Below are 23010 nucleotides of genomic sequence, written 5' to 3' on the forward strand. Positions count from 1 at the left end.
CAAAAGTGCAGACTCAATAAAATTTTTACTTGTAATACAGCTACAAAAATACTGTCAGATTGTTTCTAATCACACCTTTGAGGCAGGCTCTTCACTTGTAAACTAAACCAAAAAAATAAATAGCAGGCATCCATGCCTTCTTACATAAAATAGTCAAATAAATTAGTAAGTTTTTCTGTCTAAATTGTCGAGGCTTTACATGGCAAACCTTTTGAGACAAAGACTAACACTTTCCACGGTGAAATACAGCACAACGAACAGAGTGGACCAAAAAACTATAATACCCCAGTTCTTGGATTCAGTTTTTTGGGGCGGGGGTGGGGTGTAGTCTTGGATGCAGCAACACTTTGGAATGCTTTAGGGGTGGTGGAAGAAGTCTGTGGCTGTTTGCTCTGAGCTCTCAGAGGCAAAGCTGCTCCGTGTCGTCGTCCTTTGTCGAGGGGATCTCGTCAATGACCCCGTGGGCGCCCTCTCTCGTCTGCCCCAGGGATGATGCGATGACATCGACGGCCAGGGAGGCGGTGGCCTCCACGGCTGCCCGCGTCGTCCCCACCACGGGGTTCACTTCCACCAGGTCCATGACCGACAGCAAACCTGCACGTCGACGGCCACAAGTTGCGAGAGTTGGACAATAGAATGCTCACATTATCCCTCAAGTGCAACGTGTTACAAAGTATCTGGTTGGAGTCACTGGGGGAAGCAGAATTAGAACGGTTGCCCAGACTTTTCTGGTTCGGACCATCTTCTATAGTTCAACTTTTGGAAAAGGAGTCACTGGGGGAAGCAGAATTAGAACGGTCGCCCAGACTTTTCTGGTTCGGACCATCTTCTATAGTTCAACTTTTGGAAAAGATAACCACTACATTTTCATGCTATCAGACCAAGTCCTTATGTATGTCCTGGACGACTTATAACGGACACGGGGAACCTCCGGAATATTTCCCCGTGTCACCTCAGCTGTTCCTGCATACCCTCCTGGATGGCCCTTTTATGCTGACTGTCCATCCATTCTTTTTTTTTTTTGCTAATGTGGGGAAGCAGACTTCCCCATCCCTGCACACCCACCTCTAGTCCTTCCATGATGGAGGACCATCATCTCTAGTGCTACCTGGGTTGGAAGGACCACTTTTTCGTACACTAGCTATCAGACTTGGTCCTCCAGCCTGTCCAATGTTAGCGAGGCACCTGGAATAGATACCGAATCCACCCCGGCTAGTCAGTGCTGCTCTAGGTGCCTCCCGAATGACTAAACTGAGTGCGAACCCAGACACCGCTGCGTCCACCAGCATGTCCTAGATCAATTTCAACAACTCTTGGCTGGGTATGATCGTTACATCACACCATTGAGATGGCCAGACGGAAACTGGAGTAGATGGAGCCAAGTCACCTTCATTGGTGCTGGTTACTTTTGGCTCAATTGTGAATGACTGAACTCACAATCCTGACTATCTATTCTATTCCACCTGTGCAGCTCTGAGCCACTCGTGAAATACTGTAGTCAAATCATGGCTAACCAGACTTCCTTGTCCTAAACTACCTCTTTCTAGATCTCCCGCGGAGGGTAATGTCTATTTCCAGGCGACTTAGCCGAACGACTGCCATCCGTGTCCTAGGGCTACCCGTCGGTCTTCCAATTTTGGAACAGCCCACCAGGAAGATGTTCATTCAACATCTGGCGTAGATCCCTGGAGGTTACTCTTGTATCCCTTCTGGATGACTGACCGCTCATCTTTCAGACAATCTTGTACAGTATCAAGACTTGGTCTATTCTGTCCAATAAGCAGGGTATGCAATTGAAGCACAGATAACGCAACGACCCCATCCTAGACTATCTCTCGTATTTATATTTGGCAGAAAATCAAGACATTTCCTGTCTAGATTCCTGACATAGTCCTCTAGAGGTATTGATCGTATGTGCGGGGCAATGTATTTGTGTACCTGTGTTGTGAACTTCCTCTGTGATGTAGATGCCCTCCCGGTAGGTCAACCCTCCGTTCACCGCCGTTCCCGTGGCGGGAGCCAGAGACGGGTCGAATGCGTCAATGTCAAAGCTCAAGTGGATGGGTCTTTGTTTTCTGTTGGGGACGGTGGCAGGTGTTTTCAAGAACCGACTTGGATCACTTGTCAAGCCAGTCGTGTTGAGTGTTACCTCGCCAGCACGTGATCGAGAGCGACTTCTGTGACCCTCTGGATGCCGAGTCTGTCGATATCCCTCATGGTGAAGTACTGGATCCCCAAGTTCTTCAGGATGTGGCTGCGAAGCGCATAGAATGTCATAATAAGCCACAAAAGTAAAGGGTAGAAAGTTAAGATGTTATCAAATATAGGGAGTAAAAGTAAACAAGGGCGGGCACCTGAAAAATCGACAGTACAAATAAAGATAAAAGTATTTGTACTTTGCCGCGCCTGGTTTGACCGTTAAAGCTTCTAGGCTTCTCCTTATACTTACTACTCGCCGGGGTCCACATCCCGAAGTCCGATATACACCAGGTCCCTGCAGGAGAGGAATGGCTTCACCCAAGAGAACCCCGGAAGATCTGGCATCTGTGTTGGACACGCAGAAACAGGTGATGTTGACTTAGCACGGTTGTAGATGAGTCACCTTCTACATTCTGAACTTGACGACTATGTCTCACCTTGTCTTGCAGCTCTTTGAGCATGAACGCCACCGGTTGGCCGTGGAGGTTCCCTGACGGCGACGTCACGGGCGTGTTCACGTCGGCGTGCGCGTCGACCCAGATGACACACAGGTCAGGACACTGTCGGGCGTGGCCTGCCACTGATCCGATACCAAGGCTTTGTGCGAGAAGCAAATGGCAACTTATAAATGAGGTTGCGGGAAGACGCCTGAATAGTTTTTTTGCTAGGTTCTGCGATTACCTGTGGTCCCCTCCCAGCATGACCAGGGTGTGACCAGCGCCCACCGCTCTGCTCACAGCGCCCGAAAGCTTCTTTGTGGCAGCGCCAACCGTGCGAGGGAACTTCACATTCATGTAGGGCTCGTCCATCTCCGGGTAGTGGAAAGTGAGGTCGCCGAAGTCATGAACCGCGTAATCTGAAACCACGGGCAACGGACGTGAATTAGGTCACCTGCCACCTGCGTTCCTGGTGCAAGTTACATGGAGGGGCAGACACTCATTCCACATAGATTCGTCGGTTACGCTTGATAATGCTTCAAAGACAGCCTAATATACTGTACAGTGAATCGCTTTTATGAGAGATTGACTTGAGCCTTGCCTCGAAATGCAAAAATCCACAAGTAATTTATACTCATCTCAGGAGGTTTCTAATCGATGCCATATAATGGTGCCAAAGCTTTTATTTATTTTATTAGCAAGGCCACGGCTGAACTAAATGATGCTCCTCCTGTCACTTCAATCTAGCTTTTTGGCACCAAGATGGTGCAAAAAACATTTTTATATTAGACATGATGTCACCCTTATGCTCCATTTTACTTTGAAAGTTTTAACATACCCACCATTTTTTAAGTGTGTTCACCCTGGGGATTTTTTATTTTATTTTGTTTGCTGTTGCTGTTTTATTCATTTTTGATAATTCAACCCCGAGGCCCTTTTACTTGGCAACATAGAGTTAGGTAGGTGTGTCAGTCATGAGTATCCACAAAATATCTCAAGTAGTCATGCCTTAAAAAAAACACAGGCGTTCTTGTCAATTTTAATTTTCAGCTGCAATTTTTTTATGTGGCTAAAGAGACAAGAATTATGCTATTTTGGTTTGAAACGCATACTCTAAAAAATGTATACGAAAATTTAGCTCCCGAATCCTTAGCGACATCAAATTTGGTCGCCATGTCGATCATATGCAAAACCCACAAAAAAGTCACAAGACACCATGCCTAAAAACAACACATTAAGTCTGCCTTAAAATAAATTGAAAGTAGTAGAACAAACATTTTTTTTAACTGGCTTCCGATTTCAAAAGTAGGTTATCCATCAATTTGTTGCGTATATGTAATAACATAAGGTGATCATATATTTATACGGGGTCACGGTCATAACGGCCCTTCAAGGTAAACCATAGCTAGCTTCCAGTCTGATGAGTCATTCCGTGACAGCACGCAGTACAAGAGACAGCGTACATTCTTTATGCAGCACAAGCGAGACACCCACTTCAACTCCCGAGGTAGGATTTCAGTCCAGGCAGTTTGCTTTGAACATCACAGCAGCGCATTCTCCGACCCGATGGATGTCGAGGTAATACTTGAGGTTCATATGGGCAAGACGAGCCCATATGACGGTATAATCTTACCACGCTGCTCCGAGGACAACCACGTGGTCCATTACCTTTTGCAGGCACGTCAAAAATAGACTGAAAGACAATTCTGAAGTGTTCCTTTTATTACGCAATGTTGCAGCTGTGAATAGTGCCCATATGGCGGCCCTAAGCTTTTAATGGACACCGCACTCCGCTAAACGTCAGGTGAATAAATGGCGAGGTTTGTTTGCGCTACGACGTGGCTTTACTGTTATCGAGAAGACCGCCACGACGTGCATACAGAAAAGATGTGGCATCTGCAAAGCTGATGTCTACAGCAGGAATTTGTAGCGGAAGTATTAATAAAATGTAACAAAGTGTAAGCATTTAGACAATACATCAATTCTAAATTGAAATTATATACAATAATACAAATGTAAAATTAACCATTTAAAAATCCTGTTATATTTTCAACATGAAAAAAAATCCACACAACCAAAACAAACAAAAGCTAGCCCTGGTAGATGCCTGGTGCTCATAGTGTAGATTTTTAATTTTAAAATAATATTTTCTATTACTGTAGTACTCTGTGGTCTCCAACTAGTACCATCTGCATTCTATGTTTTTATTCGCAAACAGTCTTTTCAAAACAATTGGATGGAAAAAATTAAAACATTTTTAAATTAAAAAAGTGTTCAATCTGATTAAAATTCCTCACCACCAAAAAATAAATACATAAAAATAATTTTTTAAAAACTAAAAAAAACGTACCCCATACTCCGTGCATTATAATTGTGTTATAGCAAAGTAGTTTTTGAAGAATCGTATTAAATGATTTTAAAATACTGAAATTAAATGTACTTTTATTTTTTGACCATTTTTTAATCAAAATTCCAAATGACTAAAACACAACCAAAAAAACACTCTACAACCCCGGTAGATGTCTGTTACTCTCTGCAAAACTTTTTTTTTTTTATAAGCAAACAAAATATTTTTTAAACTGATGAAAACACATTTCAAGACATCAAAAATTTTTCAACATTGTAAAAGTTCCACACCACCCAAAAATACCACACCCCCAAGTATAGGTCTGGTTATCTTCAATCATAATGTATTAAAAAAAAAATATGTATATAAAATAGATATTTTTGACAAGTATTTAAAAATAAAAACCAAATTCTGGAAATTCAAATTCCCCTTGATCAATATTGTTAAAAATTCTTCACCACCACAAAAGCCACCTCACTTCCAGTAAACTGCATTTGAGTAACAACCGCCGACACAATTTTAAAGCATATTTTTTTCAAAAACAAATATTCTCAGTGTACCATTCACAGCATTTTGGCAATGCTAAATTAAGATACCTACAGCACATGTTTATGTATACCATATATCACAATGTTAGCCAAGTTCACAGAAGTTCAAGCGAGTGCAGGCACGTACACACGAGAACGTACAGTCTGGCCTTTTAATCGGACGCATTCCATTTTGAGGGTAATAATAGCTACCGCACTTGTACTGTAATTTGGAACTCACATGTGCTGTACTCCCAAACTATTCCACTATACTATTAAGTTGCTTTTTGCGAGTGACTATTTATAAGAAACATTGTGTAAAATTAAAGTGTGAATAAGGGTGTTTTTTATTTTTTTTGTAATAAACTATTTTATTGGCATTCTGTTTGCCTTGTTCAACTTCACTTTAATTAAAATTCAATTGTGTCCACCGAAGATCTTAGCTTTTTTTTACGATTTCGATTCAGGGAGAAAGGTTTGAGGTTCTGTCACTAGTTATTACACTATAAAAAATGATGGGTTGTTTTTCCTAACCCACTCGCTGCTTAGCTGTGGATTTTGAGCAGACAGGGTAACTTTTACTCAGGGCTGAGTTAATTATTTTGATGTAGCAGATTGGGTTGAAGATTGGCTTTGGGTGGGTTTTAATATCAAATTTTGAACATTCCTAGAGCAGGTTGGTGGTGGCTGCATGGCTCAGTGGCTAACACCGTTGACTTCGCATCGCACTCTGGGATCGGGATTCAAGTCCTGGTCTGGGTGGTCGGGTTATGCAAGTGACTTGCTGTCGCAACCCGGCTTTCGTGGTAACCTGGTAACCATTTTTTGGTAGCTTTAACCCACCTGTATGGTTAGTTTTTACCCCTTGTTGGATCAAAACCTTGACCCAACGTGCTGAGTCAAATCTTCAACTCAATGTGCTAGGTATGAATAACCAAGCATTTGGTTTGTCCTATTTCACGCTCCTTTTGACCCAGCAGTTTTAAGAGTTCTGGTACCATTCAGGATGGAGTATTGGGGGCCGATTATGATATTTGGCAGGATAAAATCCAGATCAAAGAGATAAATAAAGATAAAAAATATTTAATTCAGAAAATAACTTGGTTTTTGCTTGTGTGGTTTTTGGTCCCTCTAAATAAAAATAAACACCACATTCCCTTCTTTACGCACCCCGCCCCCACTGAGCCATTCAAAATTGCATCCAGCTCTAGCTCTTCAGCGCACCCAAATTCATTATTCAACCCAATCTGATGGGTCGAAATAATCAACCCAATTTTAGTTAAAAATAATACAGTCGGCTCAAAATCCACAGCTATGCAGATAGTGTTTTAGGAAAACAACCAAGCCAGCATTTTTTTTGTGTGCAGCAGATACTGCATCTGCAACTGGCATGAAGGGCAAACGTGGCGTCATTTTTCCTAGGCAACATGACTTAGCAGATTTTTGAAATGCTTACTGTGAATAGGAAGAATTACGGATATCTGATATGCTCTTTTCAACGAGGCAACATTGAATTACAGATATGCATACTCTGTACCACTTATCCGAGCTGTTCAATGTTAAATCGGCCTACACTGCTTTTTTTTTTTTTTTTACCCGAGTCCGTAAATCCCCTTTATGATGTTTTTGCGTGCGTGGGAGTGGGACGTGCCGCGACATCACGTCGGACAAATTGCACAAAAAAAGCACACAGTGTCCTCTTGCAGACTTCGGATTAGGAAGGAAGGAAGGGTGCACTTCATTGTCTTCAGTTTCTGAGCATGCGCAGTGCAAACACGTGGTGATGAGACGCCATTGCAGTTGATTGAAAATTAAAATGAATTAAAACAGATTACGTGGATAGGACAAAATGATATTGTAAGGAGAGAGAGAGAGAGAGTCCTTGTACGTGTGTACGAATACCCTGATGAGGTAACTGTGCAAAGCTGGTTATGTAACGCCGGTGCTCACCTAAACCGGAGAGCCGCTCGATTAGCCCCGCATCCCTGATGACTTTAGGCCCGTGTTCCACGCCTCTTCTTTTCTGGACAAAATAAAACATGTCATCACATATTATTTAATAAACGTCACATTAGCCCTCTTTGTCAGCTAAATAATAGACTAATACAATGTTGTTTATTTTCTACCTGTCCTTGTGAGAAGGGAGCCCCCAGCACGGCCACCGACTGGGCTCGGCTAGGCTGGCCGCCTGCGAGCGCCCGAGTGCGGGCAAGTCTAAGCAGATGTCCCCTGAGAGCCATGATTCTCCTTTCCTCTCCTCTCTTGAGTCCCAGCCGTGCGTCTGACGAAACACCGGCGCGATGTTGCCTCTTGTTCGGATGCCAAACGTGACAGTCCCGTCACAAGTTCTGGTTGGAAGGAAGCTTACAGTAGCTACTTAATATTTATGAGATGAGTAAACGGAAGAAACTCAGGTCCGTCCTGTATTATTTGTCTTTTCCAGTCGCGTTTGCTGGTTATATCCCACTCGTACGTCAAAGGCGTTCTTATGTCCACACACTGAGCGCGCACTTCTTAATTCCACAACCGGTGACGTCACCCCGTGACACACCTTCACGGCGACCAATGAAACGCGGCGAAATAAGTGGGTTCGGGGTTTTGGGCGTGGTTTGTTCCGAGGCAGAGGGGACACAACGGTGCGTGACAGAGTTGAAGGTGGAAATTTCCACGGAAGGACGCAGCCGAGCGGAGATTATTTACATTGTGACATCTGTTCCAAGCGCAGCTTTTAATCACGTGCTGGTCAAAAACATTGGAACACTTAACACAAAACACGCAAACACCTGTTGGTTCACCCTCACGCACACATACAGTAGCAGGACGTTTATATTGATTTTGTATTACGTCAAGTTCCACATGATCCCCCCACTAGTTATTGTCCACTATAAAAGTGCTCAACCTTTGATTATTGATTATAACATGAGTGTGAGCCACTATTTCCACTGAGGGCCTATAAGACAAGTACTGTTTCCCAACCTTTATTTAGCCAAGGCTATATTTGACATCTGAAAAATCTTGATGGCTCACCACCAAACGAAAATGTGAAAAAGTGACAGCTGTCATTTGCTTTTTTTTTTTGCTTTGATTTGCGAGCATAAATTTTAGACACGAGCACTGTATAGTGGCAGTGATCTCAAATCAACTAAATTAATAAACAGCACTTTGATAAATAGTGAACAATTCTCTCAAAAAAGCCTTAAAGGGCAAGTTAACGCAAACATTTTTTTAAAAGAATATGTTCTATGCAAGCCCACTAGTTGAAACGGGGCATTCTGATAAATATTGCGTTTATGGAATAAGTGTTACTCCACTCGTTTTTAGCCATCTCTGGAGGCGGCCATTTTGCCTTCTGTTGACTGAAAATTAAATCACCACTGCTCACAACGACCAATCACGGCTTGGATTCAGAAAACACAGTGGTTGGTCATTGTGAGCAATTGTGATGTCATTTTCAGTGGACAGAAGACAAAATGGCCGTCCCCAGAGATGGCTAAAAACTAGTGTATTTTGCTGCTTAACTTATATTCCACACACGCAAAATTAATCAGAATGCCGTGTTTCAACTAATGGGCCTGCTGGGAACATATTCTTGAAAAAAATATGTGGGGGTTGACTTCCGCTTTAAGCTGTTCAATGCCACTCCCAGTAGAATCGTACTGTCAAACTAAACATAAAAAAAAGACAATTTCACATTGTCCATTTTAAACAACTACATAGATTTGCCTTACGAGAGTCCGTTTAGTTTAATGCTAACATATTTACATGATTATATACATGATTTTAGAAGCAACCGATATTTGAGCACAAATGGTGGAGCAACACGTGCACAGATAATGTGACAATACTCCGAGGTATATATTTATCCTCAACATAAAATGACTATTATTACTGCATTTTACTGTGTCATTTAGTTGTGGTACAAGATGATGATTCGTTTGTGTTTGCATGACTGTGTTATACTGCCTCCCGGTGGCCAAGGCAGGCACACCAAGATGAGCATCACAATGAATAGGATTGCAGCATTCAATCATGATGTACAAACGGTTTAATTCTTTACACTCTAGTTAATTATGTAATTGACTATGTGTTTTTATAAAGTTTAATATTATAGTGTGCTATTTTCTTCATAAAAACATTTGAAAAAGAGTAGGAAAAAGTAAAAAAAAAACATAAGAATGCAATTTTAAAATTGCAAATACTGCAGTTTATATATATATATATATATATATATATATATATATATGTGTGTGTATATATATATATATATATATATATGTGTGTGTATATTGTTTGTTAGAAATGAAATTGTAATAGTAATATAAATGCCTAAAAGACTGAAAGCCAAAGAGGTTTGTAAGTTAGCAACTCCAATTGATGTAGATAAACTTTCTTTCATATAAATTCATGGTTCAATTGCCTTTAATTTAGCATGTAAAATAATTATATTTAAGTTGATTCTTTTTCCCCAAGTTTGTAGCGCCCCCTGGAGGCCCCGGCGCTATTTGCATTTGCGTCTAATACTGAATTGTTAAAATTGTAAGTTTTTTTTTTTTTTAAGTCATTACAGGTTTTCCAGTTCAGCAGTAAAGGCGTGTGATGTTGTTATCAGAGTTAACTTCGGAGCATAACTCAAAATGTGAACTTTACAACAAGCAGCACTTGGGCAGATAGTGAATAATTCGTCAAAAAAGACAAGGCAAGGTAGCTTTATTTATACAGCGCATTTAATAAACAAGGTAACTCAATGTACCTGTACTTCGCATAATTACGAAAGAACATTTAAGGCAGCATTTAAAGGCAACAACAATTTGATATTTCAAAATAGACGAATTTAAAGCCAAGTAGAGAAAAGCAGTTGACTAAAATGACTAAAAGAACATACAGAGAACACTAAAAAAATATCATAGAAATGCTCTAAAAGACCGTAATCATATGTATGCCAAAAAGTCATTTTTAACCTAGATTTTAAAGCATTTGGGGCTAACTTCAGTTCCGTTGGCATTTTATTCAGCGTGCCAGCTATATGCTGCTTTACCATGTTTGCTTTCAACGCCCCGAGTGCACTGGTTTCATAGCCTCGGTTTATCATCCATTCTTTGCGATTTGAATTTAACCTCTCGGCTACCGTGGCGTGATCTCTCAACCAAGGCTTTCCCACGCCCACCTGCGAGACGACGCCGAGGGCATGACTGTTCCCTAATCTCCACTGTTTTCCCATGATCCTCTTCGAGAAGAAAAAGGGTCCCTCTATTTTCTTGTGTTCCTGAAGACTACCGGTGTCATTACAAACGACGAAGCCGCACTCGCGATACGCTTTATTCCTCGTGTACGTTTAATGGGCTTGGGTTCGGGCGAACGCGCACCGTTGCCGGTTCGTCCCTTTTAAACCTCCTTTTATAGGTGAGTAACTCGGAACGTTAGCTTCTCTGTCGCTAACGTGAGCTAGCAAGGCCACGGAGCTAACACGAGCTATCTGTGCTAAAGCTAACTAGCACACTTGTAACATGGCCGGCCGCGGTTTTTTTTGTCTTCTTTTTTATTGACAGAAGAGCCGTGTTCTTTCAAAATAAGTTTATCTCTTACTGTATTGACGCTAAAATGCGTAGTTTAAGCGTATCTATGAACGAGTTGGCGTTGAGCTGGAATGTCTTTTCGTCACAGGTTCCTGTTGCCCTCACGATGTCGTTCCCTCCTCCGCTTAACCGCCAGCCGCTGAGCATCCCCCAGTTGCCCCCCGGAATCCCCCCTCCCCAGTTCGGCACCTTTGGCCCGCCCGTCCCACCAGGTATCCTATTAGGAGTGTAGCGAAACACCTTTAGAGCCGTAGATATTCTTGAAACTGTCAGTACCTCAAGTGAGCGTTTCCAACCTTTTATTGAGCCGAGGCACCCATTTTAGATGAGAAAACTCTCAAGGAACACCATCCATCAAAAAATGTTACTAAAAGTATGATTATTTACATAATTATGGTTTCGTCTCAAACTTACTAATCAACTAATCAACATACTGCATGTAAATTCTGGGCGTGTTTAATTGAATAAAAAGCTAAAATTATGATTGGTTAATTTTTCAATCAGCTTCAGTAAAAAAAAGAAAACAACAGGCTAGTTTTTCAGGGGGGAAAAAAGCCAGTTGAAAAGGTGTAGGGTGAAGCTACATCTTATCAAGCTTATGTCCCCCCCTTTTTTTTTTTTAACATGACAACACATTTCAGCAAAGAAAATCATTGACCACAACACGCGAACACAAAATGTATCTTCTCAAAGAGTACAAGTCATGAAAAGAAACATTTTTTTAAATCTAAAACAAAACTTAAAACTACAAAGTTACACCCCTGTCAAGCGACCAAAAATGTACAATTTTTATACACTTTATTTTTTCTTTGTGCTTTGTTCACATATTTTGCCAGTACTTTGTTTAATCATTCTTTTAAAACAGTGATTCTTAACCGGTGTGCCATGGGACAATAGTGTGATGTGAGAGATTAGGTGTGCCAACGAAAATTATCCAATGAAAATTATTTTGCCAAAAAAAGTGATCTATGCCAACCACGTATAGTAACAGTTTAGTATCAACTAAAACAATGAAATACTCCTCCACTAGATGACTGAAGGTAGATAATGAACCTGTATATCCACTTTTTTTTTAAAATTGTTTCGCTAAGTGGTGTGCCATGACATTCTTTTTCTGTAAAATATGTGGTTTGGCCCAATAAAGGTTGAGAAACACCTTTTTAAAATAAGTAATTGAACTCTACATTTCAAATCAGTGTAATAATTACTACATAAGTTTACCCCTTCAACAGAGACACATCTTTGCTTTCTTTGTCCTTTTCTTGTTTTTTAGAGGACACCGGTTCCCTCAAGGCATAAGTCTCTATTTTCAAACAGCTTCTAAATACCGGGACATAGTAAATTATGTACATCATACATTATTTGTATGTATTTTATTGAATTTGACTAAGTCATAGAACAATTTTTTTTGGTTAACAATATATTTGTTGTTTGTCTTTTATTAGTAAAGTTTAGTTTAGGGTTATTCTGGTCATTATAGAGGTACTTGAGAGCAAAGTAGTTTTTGTGGTGGTACTTGGTGTAAAAGGTTTTGCCAACTACTGATAAGCGGCAGATAATGGACGAATGGATGGACGGACGGATGGATGGATGGATGATATACATTGGCTGGCTGCTCTGTAGCCAAACTAAATGGGCCAGTGCACCATCTATTTATAATATAAAAATATCACTTTCTGTGTGTATTTTGTGTGCGTGTGTGCGTGTGTGTGTGTGTGTGTGTGTGTGTGTGTAATTTTTTTTTTTTCTTCCCAATTTCAGGTACTCCCATGATACCAGTTCACATGGGTGTCGTGACCCCCTCTCCCTCAGTGAGTCACAGCAGACCTATGCTATTGTAAATTAGATGTTGTTTGGCTTTCTGTTTACATTTTGTTTGTTTCGGGCAGGTTCTTGTCCCAACCACAGTTTCTGTTGCGCAGAAGCCGATGCTCCCAAACAAGATCAACTTCCGAGCCAAGGAGCCCGAGGACGGCCCCACCACCACAGTGTTTGTGGGCAACATCTCGGAGAAGGCCTCCGACATGCTGGTCAGACAGCTGCTGGCGGTGAGTTCGAAGGAGAAACGCACAAACCTTAGTAAAGCTATGTGGGCGACATTTGCCGTGAAAAAGGGACTCACAAAAGAGCTCTGTTCACAGCCATTCTCTTGATTTGCTTCTGTGTTTTGGATCATTGTCCGATTGCAACACCCATCCTCTTTTGAGCTTCAACTGCCAGACAAGATGGCTTTAAGTTCTTCTGTAAAATATCTTGATGAACTTGGGGATTCATTTTTTGCATTGATGAAGTTGTCCAGTCCCTGAAGTAACAAAGCATCCCCAAACCACGATGCTCCCTCCACCATGCTTGACAGTTGCGATAAAGGTTTGACGTTGGTGTGCTCTCCCATTTTTCCTCCACACATGGGGTTGTATGTTCTTTTCAAGCAATTCAACTTTTTTCTTCTGCCATAGAATATTTTGTCACATGGAACATCAAAGTGCTCTTTTGCAAACTTGAGATGTGTAAAAAAATTTTTTATTTTTTTTTTTTTTGGACAGTAACTGCTTCTTCCTTAGTGTTCGCCCATGAACATTTTGAGTCTGGTACATTTGTCAACAGATGTTGGCATGTGCCAGTGATTTCTGTAAATCTTCAGCTGGCATGTTTGTTTTGGGTTTTTTTTTAACCTCATTGAGCATTCTGCGCTGTAACCTCCTATCATTATTGTTTCCCTAGAGTTACTGCTTTAATAGGTGCTGACCATAATTAGTCGCCGCGTGCGACATCGACTCAAAAGCCGCCCGCACATAGATGCCTCTTTTCCCATGACGCTGTTGTTCACATGTGGACGTTAGCATGTTTGAAAGTCACGGCTAACTAACTAGCATCTCAACAATTGCTCAGCTTGAACACAGTTTGGTTGATTTTGGCATCATGTTGAGACGGTGTCTCCCATGATGATTAGCATTCCGATAAGCATGCAGAATTTATATTAGTATTTCACAAAATGGTGGTCATCACTCTATTATAGATGCCATTGCCCATATCAAGACAAATGAGTAGCCCAACACCCCCATCCCCCTCCTTTGAATTGTTGCTAACCTAAACAGTTGCACCTAAGCAGTCTCAAATGAATTGGTGTGGCTGTTAATCACTATTATTCATTATTTTAAAAAACTGCCTTGTCAAGACAGTGCCGTTTGTAGTGACTAGTGTTCCAGTAGACGTGTGGTCGATCCACAAAGTTGTATGCCCAACACGAGCATACGAGTATTTTCCCAAATAGTGGTCGTCGCTCACTTTGATGCCATGCCCCCAATTAAGTTAATCGCCTTCAAATAGACAACTCCCTTTTCCCTCTCACGAAAAGCGAGTAGGATGAATCACCTCAGTGGATGGACACTGCTGTTTCTCACATGGACGTTCGACCATTTGAACTACATTCCTAAAACCAATAATAGCACGTTTATGGTCTCTCAATGGAACTCAAGTGTGGTGTCCAATCACAGTATGAGAGATTGTTTTAGGTCTAAACTCTTAGAGAGAGAAAATACAATTTGGAAGAAGAAATTGAAAATGTAATTTGTTTTTTTTCACATAGGTCAATAACAGTGACAATTCTGTCATGCTAATTAATTGTCATTTTGTTGTCTTTTTGCTTTTTCAGAAATGTGGAATAGTTCTAAGCTGGAAGCGAGTGCAAGGCGCCTCCGGGAAACTTCAAGGTAAAAAAAAAAAAAAAAAAAGAAAGAAAACACATTGAGCTCATTTCAGTGTATACGAAATGACTGTCCTCACTCATGTGGATACATTCGGAGTGTTGAACTTGTATTCCCTCCCTCCTTCCACTAGCATTTGGCTTCTGCGAGTACAAGGAGCCCGAATCGACGCTGCGATCCCTGCGCCTGCTGCACGAGCTGATGCTGGGTGACAAGAAGCTGCTGGTCAAAGTGGATGCCAAGACCAAGGCGCAGCTGGACGAGTGGAAAGCCAAGAAAAGGAGCGCCAATGGCGTACGTGCAACAACCTCACACGTCAAGGATATACTTCACTGCTATTCTGTCAAAAACAACTTCTTTTTTTTTTCCCCCCAGGGGGCAAGCGGCGATGGCAAGGACGAGGACGAGGTGTTGGACGAAGAGACGCTCCGCCGCGACCAGGCGGCGAGGGGCGCCATCGAAGTGCTCATCCGGGAGTATTCCAGCGAACTCAACGCCACGTCTGCGGACGGCAATGGGCAACTTCGCAAGAAGCGGAAAGACAAGAAAGATGAGGTACGGACCACATACTGGGCAACATTTCCTAGGCCTCTGCTGGTCACTCTTCAAGTGTTTATGGTGTTTTGGTGAATTGTCAGGATGACATCAACGCCATGGAGTTGGAGGACGACAAGAGGGACTTGATTTCCAGAGAGATCAGCAAATTCCGTGACACACACAAGGTGAGCTATCGTAGCGGTGTTTTTTATGCAGTTACAGGGGTGTTGATAAGAAATGAAATAAAAAGCGTAATTGTTTTCCATAGTGTCACTAAATTAGTTACTAAATATTTTCTTACAATGTGTGTTGTTAATGCAAACTGCAGCTATTATTTAATACTTTGTTAATCTTAAAAGTCAATTTGAATTTAACAATATTATAACTGTGGTTGTAAGAATAAATTAACCATATTATTTTTGAACACCTGACAATGGACATTTGACATTAAAGTCTTGAGGCGTTCTACATAAAATACCCTCAGGAAATGTTTTCCTAAGGTCTTGCCATATTTGATGTGAAATACCTTCAAGAAGAATTGTGTGAAGTGGAGGCATTCTACATCCAAGTATTAAATTGAGATATTCTGTATAAAACGCCTTAAGAACATCTTTGAAAATGCCTGCAAAAGTATTATCACTAAGGTATTCTACTCCAAATTTTAATGAAAGAGAAACTCTAAAAGGCCTTCAAAAAAAAGTCTTCAACATTGATGTTTACTTAAAATGCAATTAAAAAGTCTTGTGGAGGGGAGACGGGCTCTATATATAGTACCTTAATTAATGTGTTCTACATAAAAAGCCTGCAAGAAGTTTAAAAATTGACATACATATATTCTTTTAAAATGTCTTGAGCAGGGGGGGCCTACATAAAATGCTTTAAAATTGTTGGGAAAATGACTTGTTCGACATAAAAGATGGTACCTTCAAAAAGTCTGAAAGTGTCAATATTCTACGCGAAGTGTCCCTTGAGGGCACTTGTCTTTTAGGTGTGTAGTTTGAGCTGGAGAAACCTGTTGACCTGTTAGCTACTTGTTTACCAAATAAGGCATGAGCCTTCACTTAAATATGACCTTCAATGTAACTACTGGTAATACCGTCGGGTTTTTCCGCTCTTCCTCCCAAAGAAATTGGAGGAGGAGAAAGGCAAGAAGGAGAAGGAGCGACAGGAGCTGGAGAAGGAGCGGCGGGAGAAGGACAAGGAGCGGGAGCGCGAAAGGGAGCGCCGCGACAGGGAGAAAGAGAAGGAACGGGAGCGGGACAAGGAGCGCGAGAGGGACCGGGAACGCGAGCGCGACCGGGACCGGGACCGTGAGCGGGAACGCGACCGTGAGCGGGAACGGGAGAGGACGAGGGAGCGCGAGCGCGAGAGGGAGAAGAGTCGAGACATCAGCGAAGCCCGCAGCCGCTCCAGGTCAGTTTATGTCGAAAGCAAGGGTGTCCAAACGTTTTCCTCTGAGGGCGTTTCACAGCAAAATCGAAGGATGTGAGGCCCATTTTGGGATTCCATTCAATTTCACAGTATTTTTTAGGATTTTTCATTATTTTGGGTAAGGATGAGTACCAAAGTCGGTACTTGTTTTTTTTTTTAAATATTTATTTATTTCAGTATGTTACCAATTTGGGTCAGTACTATCGAGCACCGGTTCATGTGAAGCCAAAAGCAGGAAATGCAAAAAAACATTTTTGCCTCTGAAATGGAATTGTTTTTGTTTTTTTCCACGGGTGTTCTATGAAGACACGTTGTTACCGTTTATGTATGAAACTAATCATACCAAATTAGTTGCCACACACTTTTCCGGCTAAATCTTTTCACGCTTAATTGTATTGTATTGTATTTGTATTGTTGAATTCTGTTTAATGTATGCAGAGAGAGGACCAGAGATGACAAAAAACGGGACCGCGACGAAGATGAGGAGGACGTGTACGAGCGCAGAAGACTAGAGAGGAGACTCCGAGATAAGGAGGCGGCCTATCAGGAGGTAATTTAAAAAAAAAAAAAAAAAAAAACATTTTAAATGGAGCAATTCTCCATGACAAGGCCTTAAAAGTCTTAAATTAACATTCTTCACAGACCGTCTTCAAAATGTCACATTCAATGTGAAATGCTTTCATTAAGTCAACACAAATTGCCTTCATGTAGTCTTAGAAAACCGCCATTATATATAAAATTCCATCTTGAAAGACGATGTGTTCTACACGATAGCTACAAAAAGTCTTACATATAAAAAAAAAAGTTAATGAAAATGGGCATTCCAAATGAAATGCTTTCATAAAGTCCTGAAAATGCAAGTATGCTACATAAACGAAAATGCCTTCAAAGGTTCAACACGCACACACGATGTGCACAACAGAAATAAACATGACTGGATCCAATCGCAAAATGTGCAATTCAATTCAGTATGATTGTGCCGTGGTCTCCTCCTGTTAACGACCTCTGTCCACAATTGAAACAAATGCGGCGACTAGAAAATAATGCACCTAGTTAGTGCGTTAACGTCAAGTCTTTTGTTTCCTCTCCGGAAGCGTCTGAAAAACTGGGAACTGCGGGAGAGGAAGAAGTCCCGCGACTACAGCAAGGAAATTGAGCGGGAGGACGAGCGCAGCCGCGAGACTGTAAGACAAACTCAGTATTTAAATTGTATCATTTCACCGGTTGGTTGTTACCCAAGAGTAATTGTTGTTTGTTGTCAGATGAAAGAAGCCAAAAGACTAAAAGAATTCCTTGAAGACTATGACGATGACCGGGATGATCCCAAATACTACAGGTTGGTGTCTTTTTATAATGTATTGACATGTTGGGCTTTTTTCCATTTGTCATCTCCTCCGTCCAATGTCCTCCCTGCAGGGGCAGTGCTCTGCAAAAGCGTCTCCGCGACCGTGAAAAGGAGATGGAGATGGACGAGCGGGACCGCAAGAGGGAGAAGGAAGAGCTGGAGGAGATCCGACAGCGGCTTCTGGCCGAGGGTCATCCCGACCCGGATGCCGAAATGCAAAGGGTGAGTTTACCCTGGAAGTTGAGCTGGCCGATAATGGTCCTAAAATACAATGTTTGTTTTTTTTTTTACAAAAATCTGAGTTCCTTTTGCTTCTGACATTTCTTCTGATACTAAACAAGCTTTGAAACCAACAGGTATATTTTCCACAGAAAATATTGTTTTTTCTGTACAGGTCATGTAAAACTAATCTTACACCCAATCCTTTATAAATTACTAAACCCGACCCATATGGATTTTTTTTTTCAGGCTAATTCCAATATTTGGCAGGATAAAATTCAGATAACCGATTAATCGGCCGATTTAATTTAAAATTATACATGTTGTGAATACAGTAACATGCCTTGAAGGGAATTATAGCTCCTTGCAAAAAGTAGCTAACCTTAAAAGTGGGTTCATTGTGCGCAGATGGAGGAGGAGGCAGAGCGCAGACGGAAGCCTCCTCTAAAGCTGGAACCCGAGGAGAAAGTCAAGCAGGAGAAAAAGGAGCGAGAATCCCACCGGGAGTCCCATCGCGAGTCCCACCGGGACTCCCACAGAGAGTCACACAGAGAGTCTCACAGAGAGTCTCACAGAGAGTCGCACAGAGATTCGCACAGAGAGTCCCACCGGGAGCGGGAGAAGAGGGCATCGGCAAAGCCCGCTGAGCCGACGCCTCGAGACCCTCCGCCGCATTCGGAAGAGGACGAACAGGACGAGGTGGAGGAGCGGCGGAGGCGGGAGGATGAAGAGGAAGAGCAGCAGCAGCAGCAACAGCAACAGGAGCAGCAGCAGCAGCAGCAGGAGGAGGAACAACAACAACAACAACAACAACAACAACAACCACCACCGCAAGAACAACAACCGCAACAACAACAACCACCACCACCACCGCAGCAGCAACAGCATGTGGCCCACAATGGTGGGGATTCACCTGAGGCTAGGCTGCACCTCAAAGCCCTCATGCGACCAATCAACACCGCTCCCTCTGTGTCCTCTGCCAGCGGGAATGCCACGCCCAACACGCCTGGCAACGACTCCCCGCGTGGCATCATCATTCCAGGCGAGCGAACGCCTGAGGTGCAGCCTCTCGAGGAGCACCGGCCCAAGATTGGCCTTAGTCTCAAGCTGGGTGGGTAAACCATCAAACCAAGACCACCCTCGTCAGATGCACGTGACTTGGCTTAAGTCGGACCAATTTATTGGATTTGGGACTTGCTTGATAAATCTAACGGAAGACTTGACTTTGACGTGGTATTCACGAGACGTGACTTGAGTTGGTCCGGCCACACGCTGAATAGTGCAGCTGACCTATACAGAACTGGACAAGCGGACGCAAATTAGTCGGTGAATTTCCCGCTTTACTGGGTTTTGAGTCGTAGCCCTCCCCCTTGCGTCGGCGAGCAGGTGGCATCTGTTCCTCCTTCACTCGGCTTGTCGCTCTTTTTCTGGTGCCGGGCGTCTTTTGGCGCCTATAGTGGGCTGCCATTGTGGCGTCCGCGTCCTCTGCCTTGTGCGTTTTTCACTAAAGCTCTTGCATGATAGTAATTTACAAAAACAAAGGACGTTTACTTTAGTTATAGTTGTCGTTAGTTTTATCAATTTAAAATATAGTAGTTTATTTTTTTTCAAAATCAGTATTGATTTTATTTATTTGTGTTGTGTTTTTTTTTACCCCTCAGTTTTACATTTTATTTCATTCGTTTTTGTTAACTATGTTAGCTGCATGTGAAATTATCACTACCGTAAAGTGTTATTGTAAACCGTGTTAGTACGGCTGGGTGACGGCCAGCTGGATCTCGTACCCAGAAACGTAATTTACCCGGTACGTTGCGATAGATCATGTGATACAACAAGTCATTTTTGATTGGCTAACGCTGCGAGGCCATTCACCTGCGATTCAGAATAGGAATCGCAGCAAAGCCGCTTGCGGACGATCGGCCGCTTACTAAAACCCGTCGCAGAACCCCCACACGCCGCGCGACGGTTCGGTCGCGTCGCTTGATGTGTGGCCGGGAACTCGGGAGACTTAACTTATGACTTGCACATGTGACTTACTCCCTCCTCTCGGCCCTTTGTTCACATTTAACTCACTTCTTCTTCTCCAGGTTCTACTAACAGCCCCAGCCAGCTGCACGCCGCCAAGCGCAAAAAGTTGGCAGCCGCCGACAGCATCTTCAACAAGTTCAACGACGAGGAGGAGGCTGACGATCAGCCACGCAAGAGGAAGCTAGTGCCGCTGGATTACGGCGACGACGACAAGAGCTTGGGCCTGGACGGCGCGGACATGTCGAGCACCAAGGGCGGCGTCAACACTGAGGAGAAGCGCAAGAACATCCGCAGCCTCATCGAGAAGATCCCCACGGCCCGCCCTGAGCTCTTCACCTACCCTTTGGACTGGTCCATGGTGGATTCGGTATAGTAGACATAATCTGCTTGTAACAAATATTTAGTTAGGAACACGATTAACCGGTCGAAACTTGTTTTCACGGCAGACTCTGATGGACCGCCGCATTAAACCGTGGATCAACAAGAAAATCATAGAATACATCGGCGAGGAGGAAGCAACGCTGGTCGATTTCGTCTGTTCAAAGGTTTGACGTCGCCTTGTCATGCAGTGTGGTGGGTCTGCTTGTCATGCTGAAGCGTGCGGTAGAAAATAGGACAGAAAAAGACAGGAAATAAGGCTGGACCATATTCTCTGAGAAACTGAAATGACGAGCTGAAATTTGGACAGGATGGAATAGGGCTGAACGATTTTGAAAAATGTTAATTTTCTTCAATATTGTGATTACGATTTGCAGGATGAGTAGTGGCTGGTTTGCATGAGATTACATTATACAAAATTACATTACTTTTTCTTTTTTTTAAATTTTATTATCGTTCCTTCCCTACAGGTGATGGCACACAGCACTCCTCAGGGTATTCTCGATGACGTCGCCATGGTAAGTCAGACAGTTTACAACTTTTTACTTGATTCTACAAGATGGCCAACCAAACGTGTTTTTGTGTGTTTAGGTTCTCGACGAGGAAGCGGAAGTGTTCATAGTAAAAATGTGGCGGTTGTTAATATTTGAAACGGAATTCAAGAAGATCGGACTGGCAAAATAAACATTCTCTCGGACCGCTTAGTTCACAGTTCCAGCTCGCCAGCCCCGGAATGACGGGAGCTGTCAACATGGAGAGAAATGATGACATCACGATATTGCATGAAGAAACCTTAAGTTGTATTTTTGTTGAGGTTTAAGAAAAAAACAAAATCAAACCAAAAAAAAAGACAAACAATTGTATTTCCCCATCTGTTCTCCAGTAAATCAGTAATGTTCAAGCACTGCTTAGCTCTGTTATCTAATAAATACTGTAAGTTTTTTTTTAAGGACATACTCTCTGTTGTACATGAGGTCCTCGGTTTTGGACGGAATTCCCTTCCTGTCATAATCCAAATTTGTCAAATATTTGTCATCTGAAAAAGTTGGAAGATGCCATAGTCTATCCCTAACATATGTTAGCACAGTATTCAATTGATATGTTATGTTAAATGCACTTTTGGGCCATAAATATAAAACAATTACATGAAAAAAAAAACAGGTATGGCAGTAATTTAGCATTACAATCGTAAGCCGAGACTGCGATGCTAACGGGTCGAGAACAAACAGCTATATCATAAAAACATTTGTCTTTTGTGATATTAGTAACAGGTTTGTGTGACATTCCATTACAGCTGATCCGTTCAAAAATATGAAAACGGGAAGACAGGACTTACATTAGGTCACAGGTGGTAAACTCACGGCCCGCGGGCCTGGTGTGGCCTGCCCAATCATTGTATGTGGCCCACAAAAAGCAAATCAAGCGTGTCTATGTAATGTCTCTTGCTACATGGATTTCATTTTGGCAGAAAATAAGCAGTCGCTGATCCCCACGGTTTTCAGCGACATCATCCTTTTTATCTAACATTAACAGGCACGAGTCGCACTATGATGCGAGTGACCAAATGTCTAATTAATTTCGCTGACATTGTAACCCAGGGTGCAACATTCACCGCCACCAAAGGTAGCATTAGCGCTGGTCAACGCATTTTTGCTAAGATTCAGAATCTGCCCTTGTTTTTTTTACTCTATCAGATCAGGTTTGTATAATATATGTAATACATTTGGTAATATTTATTAAGGGTTACTTTCAGAAACATAGTCCGTCTGTAACCTGGTTACCCCGCCGTCCTCGTCCCCTCCGTCCTTATTCATCAAAAATGATCGTCCTTTTAATGCGCTTCCGTCCTTGCATTCCGTCGCCCCACCCGCCCCCACTTCCACTTCCGGGTCGTTTAAATGTATACGCTGGTCGAGATTTTTACGGTTTCAAGCTGTCCCACACAAGGACATACTTTGCATGCAAAGAGATAAGGTACTAAATGTTAACACTTAACAAAACAAAAACGCTATCCCGATTACACACACAAGACAGGCTGGGGGTGTTTCTAAATGGCGTCCTGACTCCTGTAGCACTATCCATGGTATTACATGTGTTGAACCACTTAGGGGGCAGAATGTGCAACGTCACTACTGGGAAGCACATGAAAGAAGGCGGCTTTGTAGAAGAGAACATGCAGTGGTCTTGATTTTTAAAAGAACACAACACGTTCAGTCTATACTTGACCCTTACCCCTAAATTACTTTGTTATAACATGTAGCCATTATTATAAGCAAATTAATCTA

The 23010-nt window shown here is 42.3% G+C and overlaps 2 protein-coding genes across 6 annotated transcripts; one reads left to right on the forward strand and one right to left on the reverse strand.

Annotated features, from left to right (window-relative positions):
• Positions 1-6: 6 nt before the first annotated feature.
• On the reverse strand, positions 7-8026 carry arg2 (arginase 2). The gene is made up of 8 exons (XM_086049895.1): positions 7637-8026; positions 7461-7533; positions 2881-3055; positions 2637-2796; positions 2450-2544; positions 2150-2254; positions 1939-2075; positions 7-594 (listed from the first exon to the last, which is right to left on the reverse strand). The coding sequence occupies exons 1-8, from the start codon at positions 7748-7750 to the stop codon at positions 401-403; spliced, it is 1053 nt and encodes a 350-aa protein (XP_085906021.1). The 5' UTR covers positions 7751-8026; the 3' UTR covers positions 7-400.
• A 2638-nt stretch (positions 8027-10664) lies between these two features.
• On the forward strand, positions 10665-21677 carry rbm25a (RNA binding motif protein 25a). Of its 5 annotated transcripts, XM_086050470.1 has the most exons (18): positions 10667-10910; positions 11172-11295; positions 12845-12894; positions 12973-13131; positions 14736-14793; positions 14921-15081; positions 15163-15342; positions 15426-15509; positions 16451-16737; positions 17194-17305; positions 17850-17939; positions 18018-18091; positions 18172-18322; positions 18728-19430; positions 20407-20714; positions 20794-20892; positions 21196-21243; positions 21317-21677. In XM_086050470.1, exons 2-18 carry the CDS (start codon positions 11190-11192, stop codon positions 21407-21409), a joined length of 2763 nt encoding a protein of 920 aa, XP_085906596.1. In that variant the 5' UTR covers positions 10667-10910; positions 11172-11189; the 3' UTR covers positions 21410-21677. The 5 variants fall into 5 exon arrangements, with proteins under 5 accessions (XP_085906595.1, XP_085906598.1, XP_085906594.1 ...); XM_086050469.1 differs by having other exon boundaries at positions 10665-10910; positions 13006-13131; positions 17850-18091; XM_086050468.1 differs by having other exon boundaries at positions 10666-10910; positions 17850-18091.
• Positions 21678-23010: the final 1333 nt, after the last annotated feature.

Source organism: Filicampus tigris, chromosome 13 (genome assembly GCF_054856515.1).
Source record: "Filicampus tigris isolate MCC_2025a chromosome 13, RoL_Ftig_1.0, whole genome shotgun sequence".
In the NCBI taxonomy this organism is placed as follows: Eukaryota; Metazoa; Chordata; class Actinopteri; order Syngnathiformes; family Syngnathidae; genus Filicampus; species Filicampus tigris.

Excerpts from the sequence above, each read along its gene's own strand:
- arg2 (XM_086049895.1), bottom strand. The coding sequence starts at position 7,750 with ATGGCTCTCAGGGGACATCTGCTTAGACTTGCCCGCACTCGGGCGCTC. Across the intron at positions 2,545-2,636 it reads TCAAAGAGCTGCAAGACAAG|ATGCCAGATCTTCCGGGGTT; the intron begins GTGAGACATAGT and ends TGTCCAACACAG. Across the intron at positions 2,076-2,149 it reads CTCGATCACGTGCTGGCGAG|AAAACAAAGACCCATCCACT; the intron begins GTAACACTCAAC and ends CGTCCCCAACAG.
- rbm25a (XM_086050468.1), top strand. The coding sequence starts at position 11,190 with ATGTCGTTCCCTCCTCCGCTTAACCGCCAGCCGCTGAGCATCCCCCAG. Across the intron at positions 15,082-15,162 it reads AGAAAAGGAGCGCCAATGGC|GGGGCAAGCGGCGATGGCAA; the intron begins GTACGTGCAACA and ends TTTTCCCCCCAG. Across the intron at positions 19,431-20,406 it reads TGGCCTTAGTCTCAAGCTGG|GTTCTACTAACAGCCCCAGC; the intron begins GTGGGTAAACCA and ends CTTCTTCTCCAG.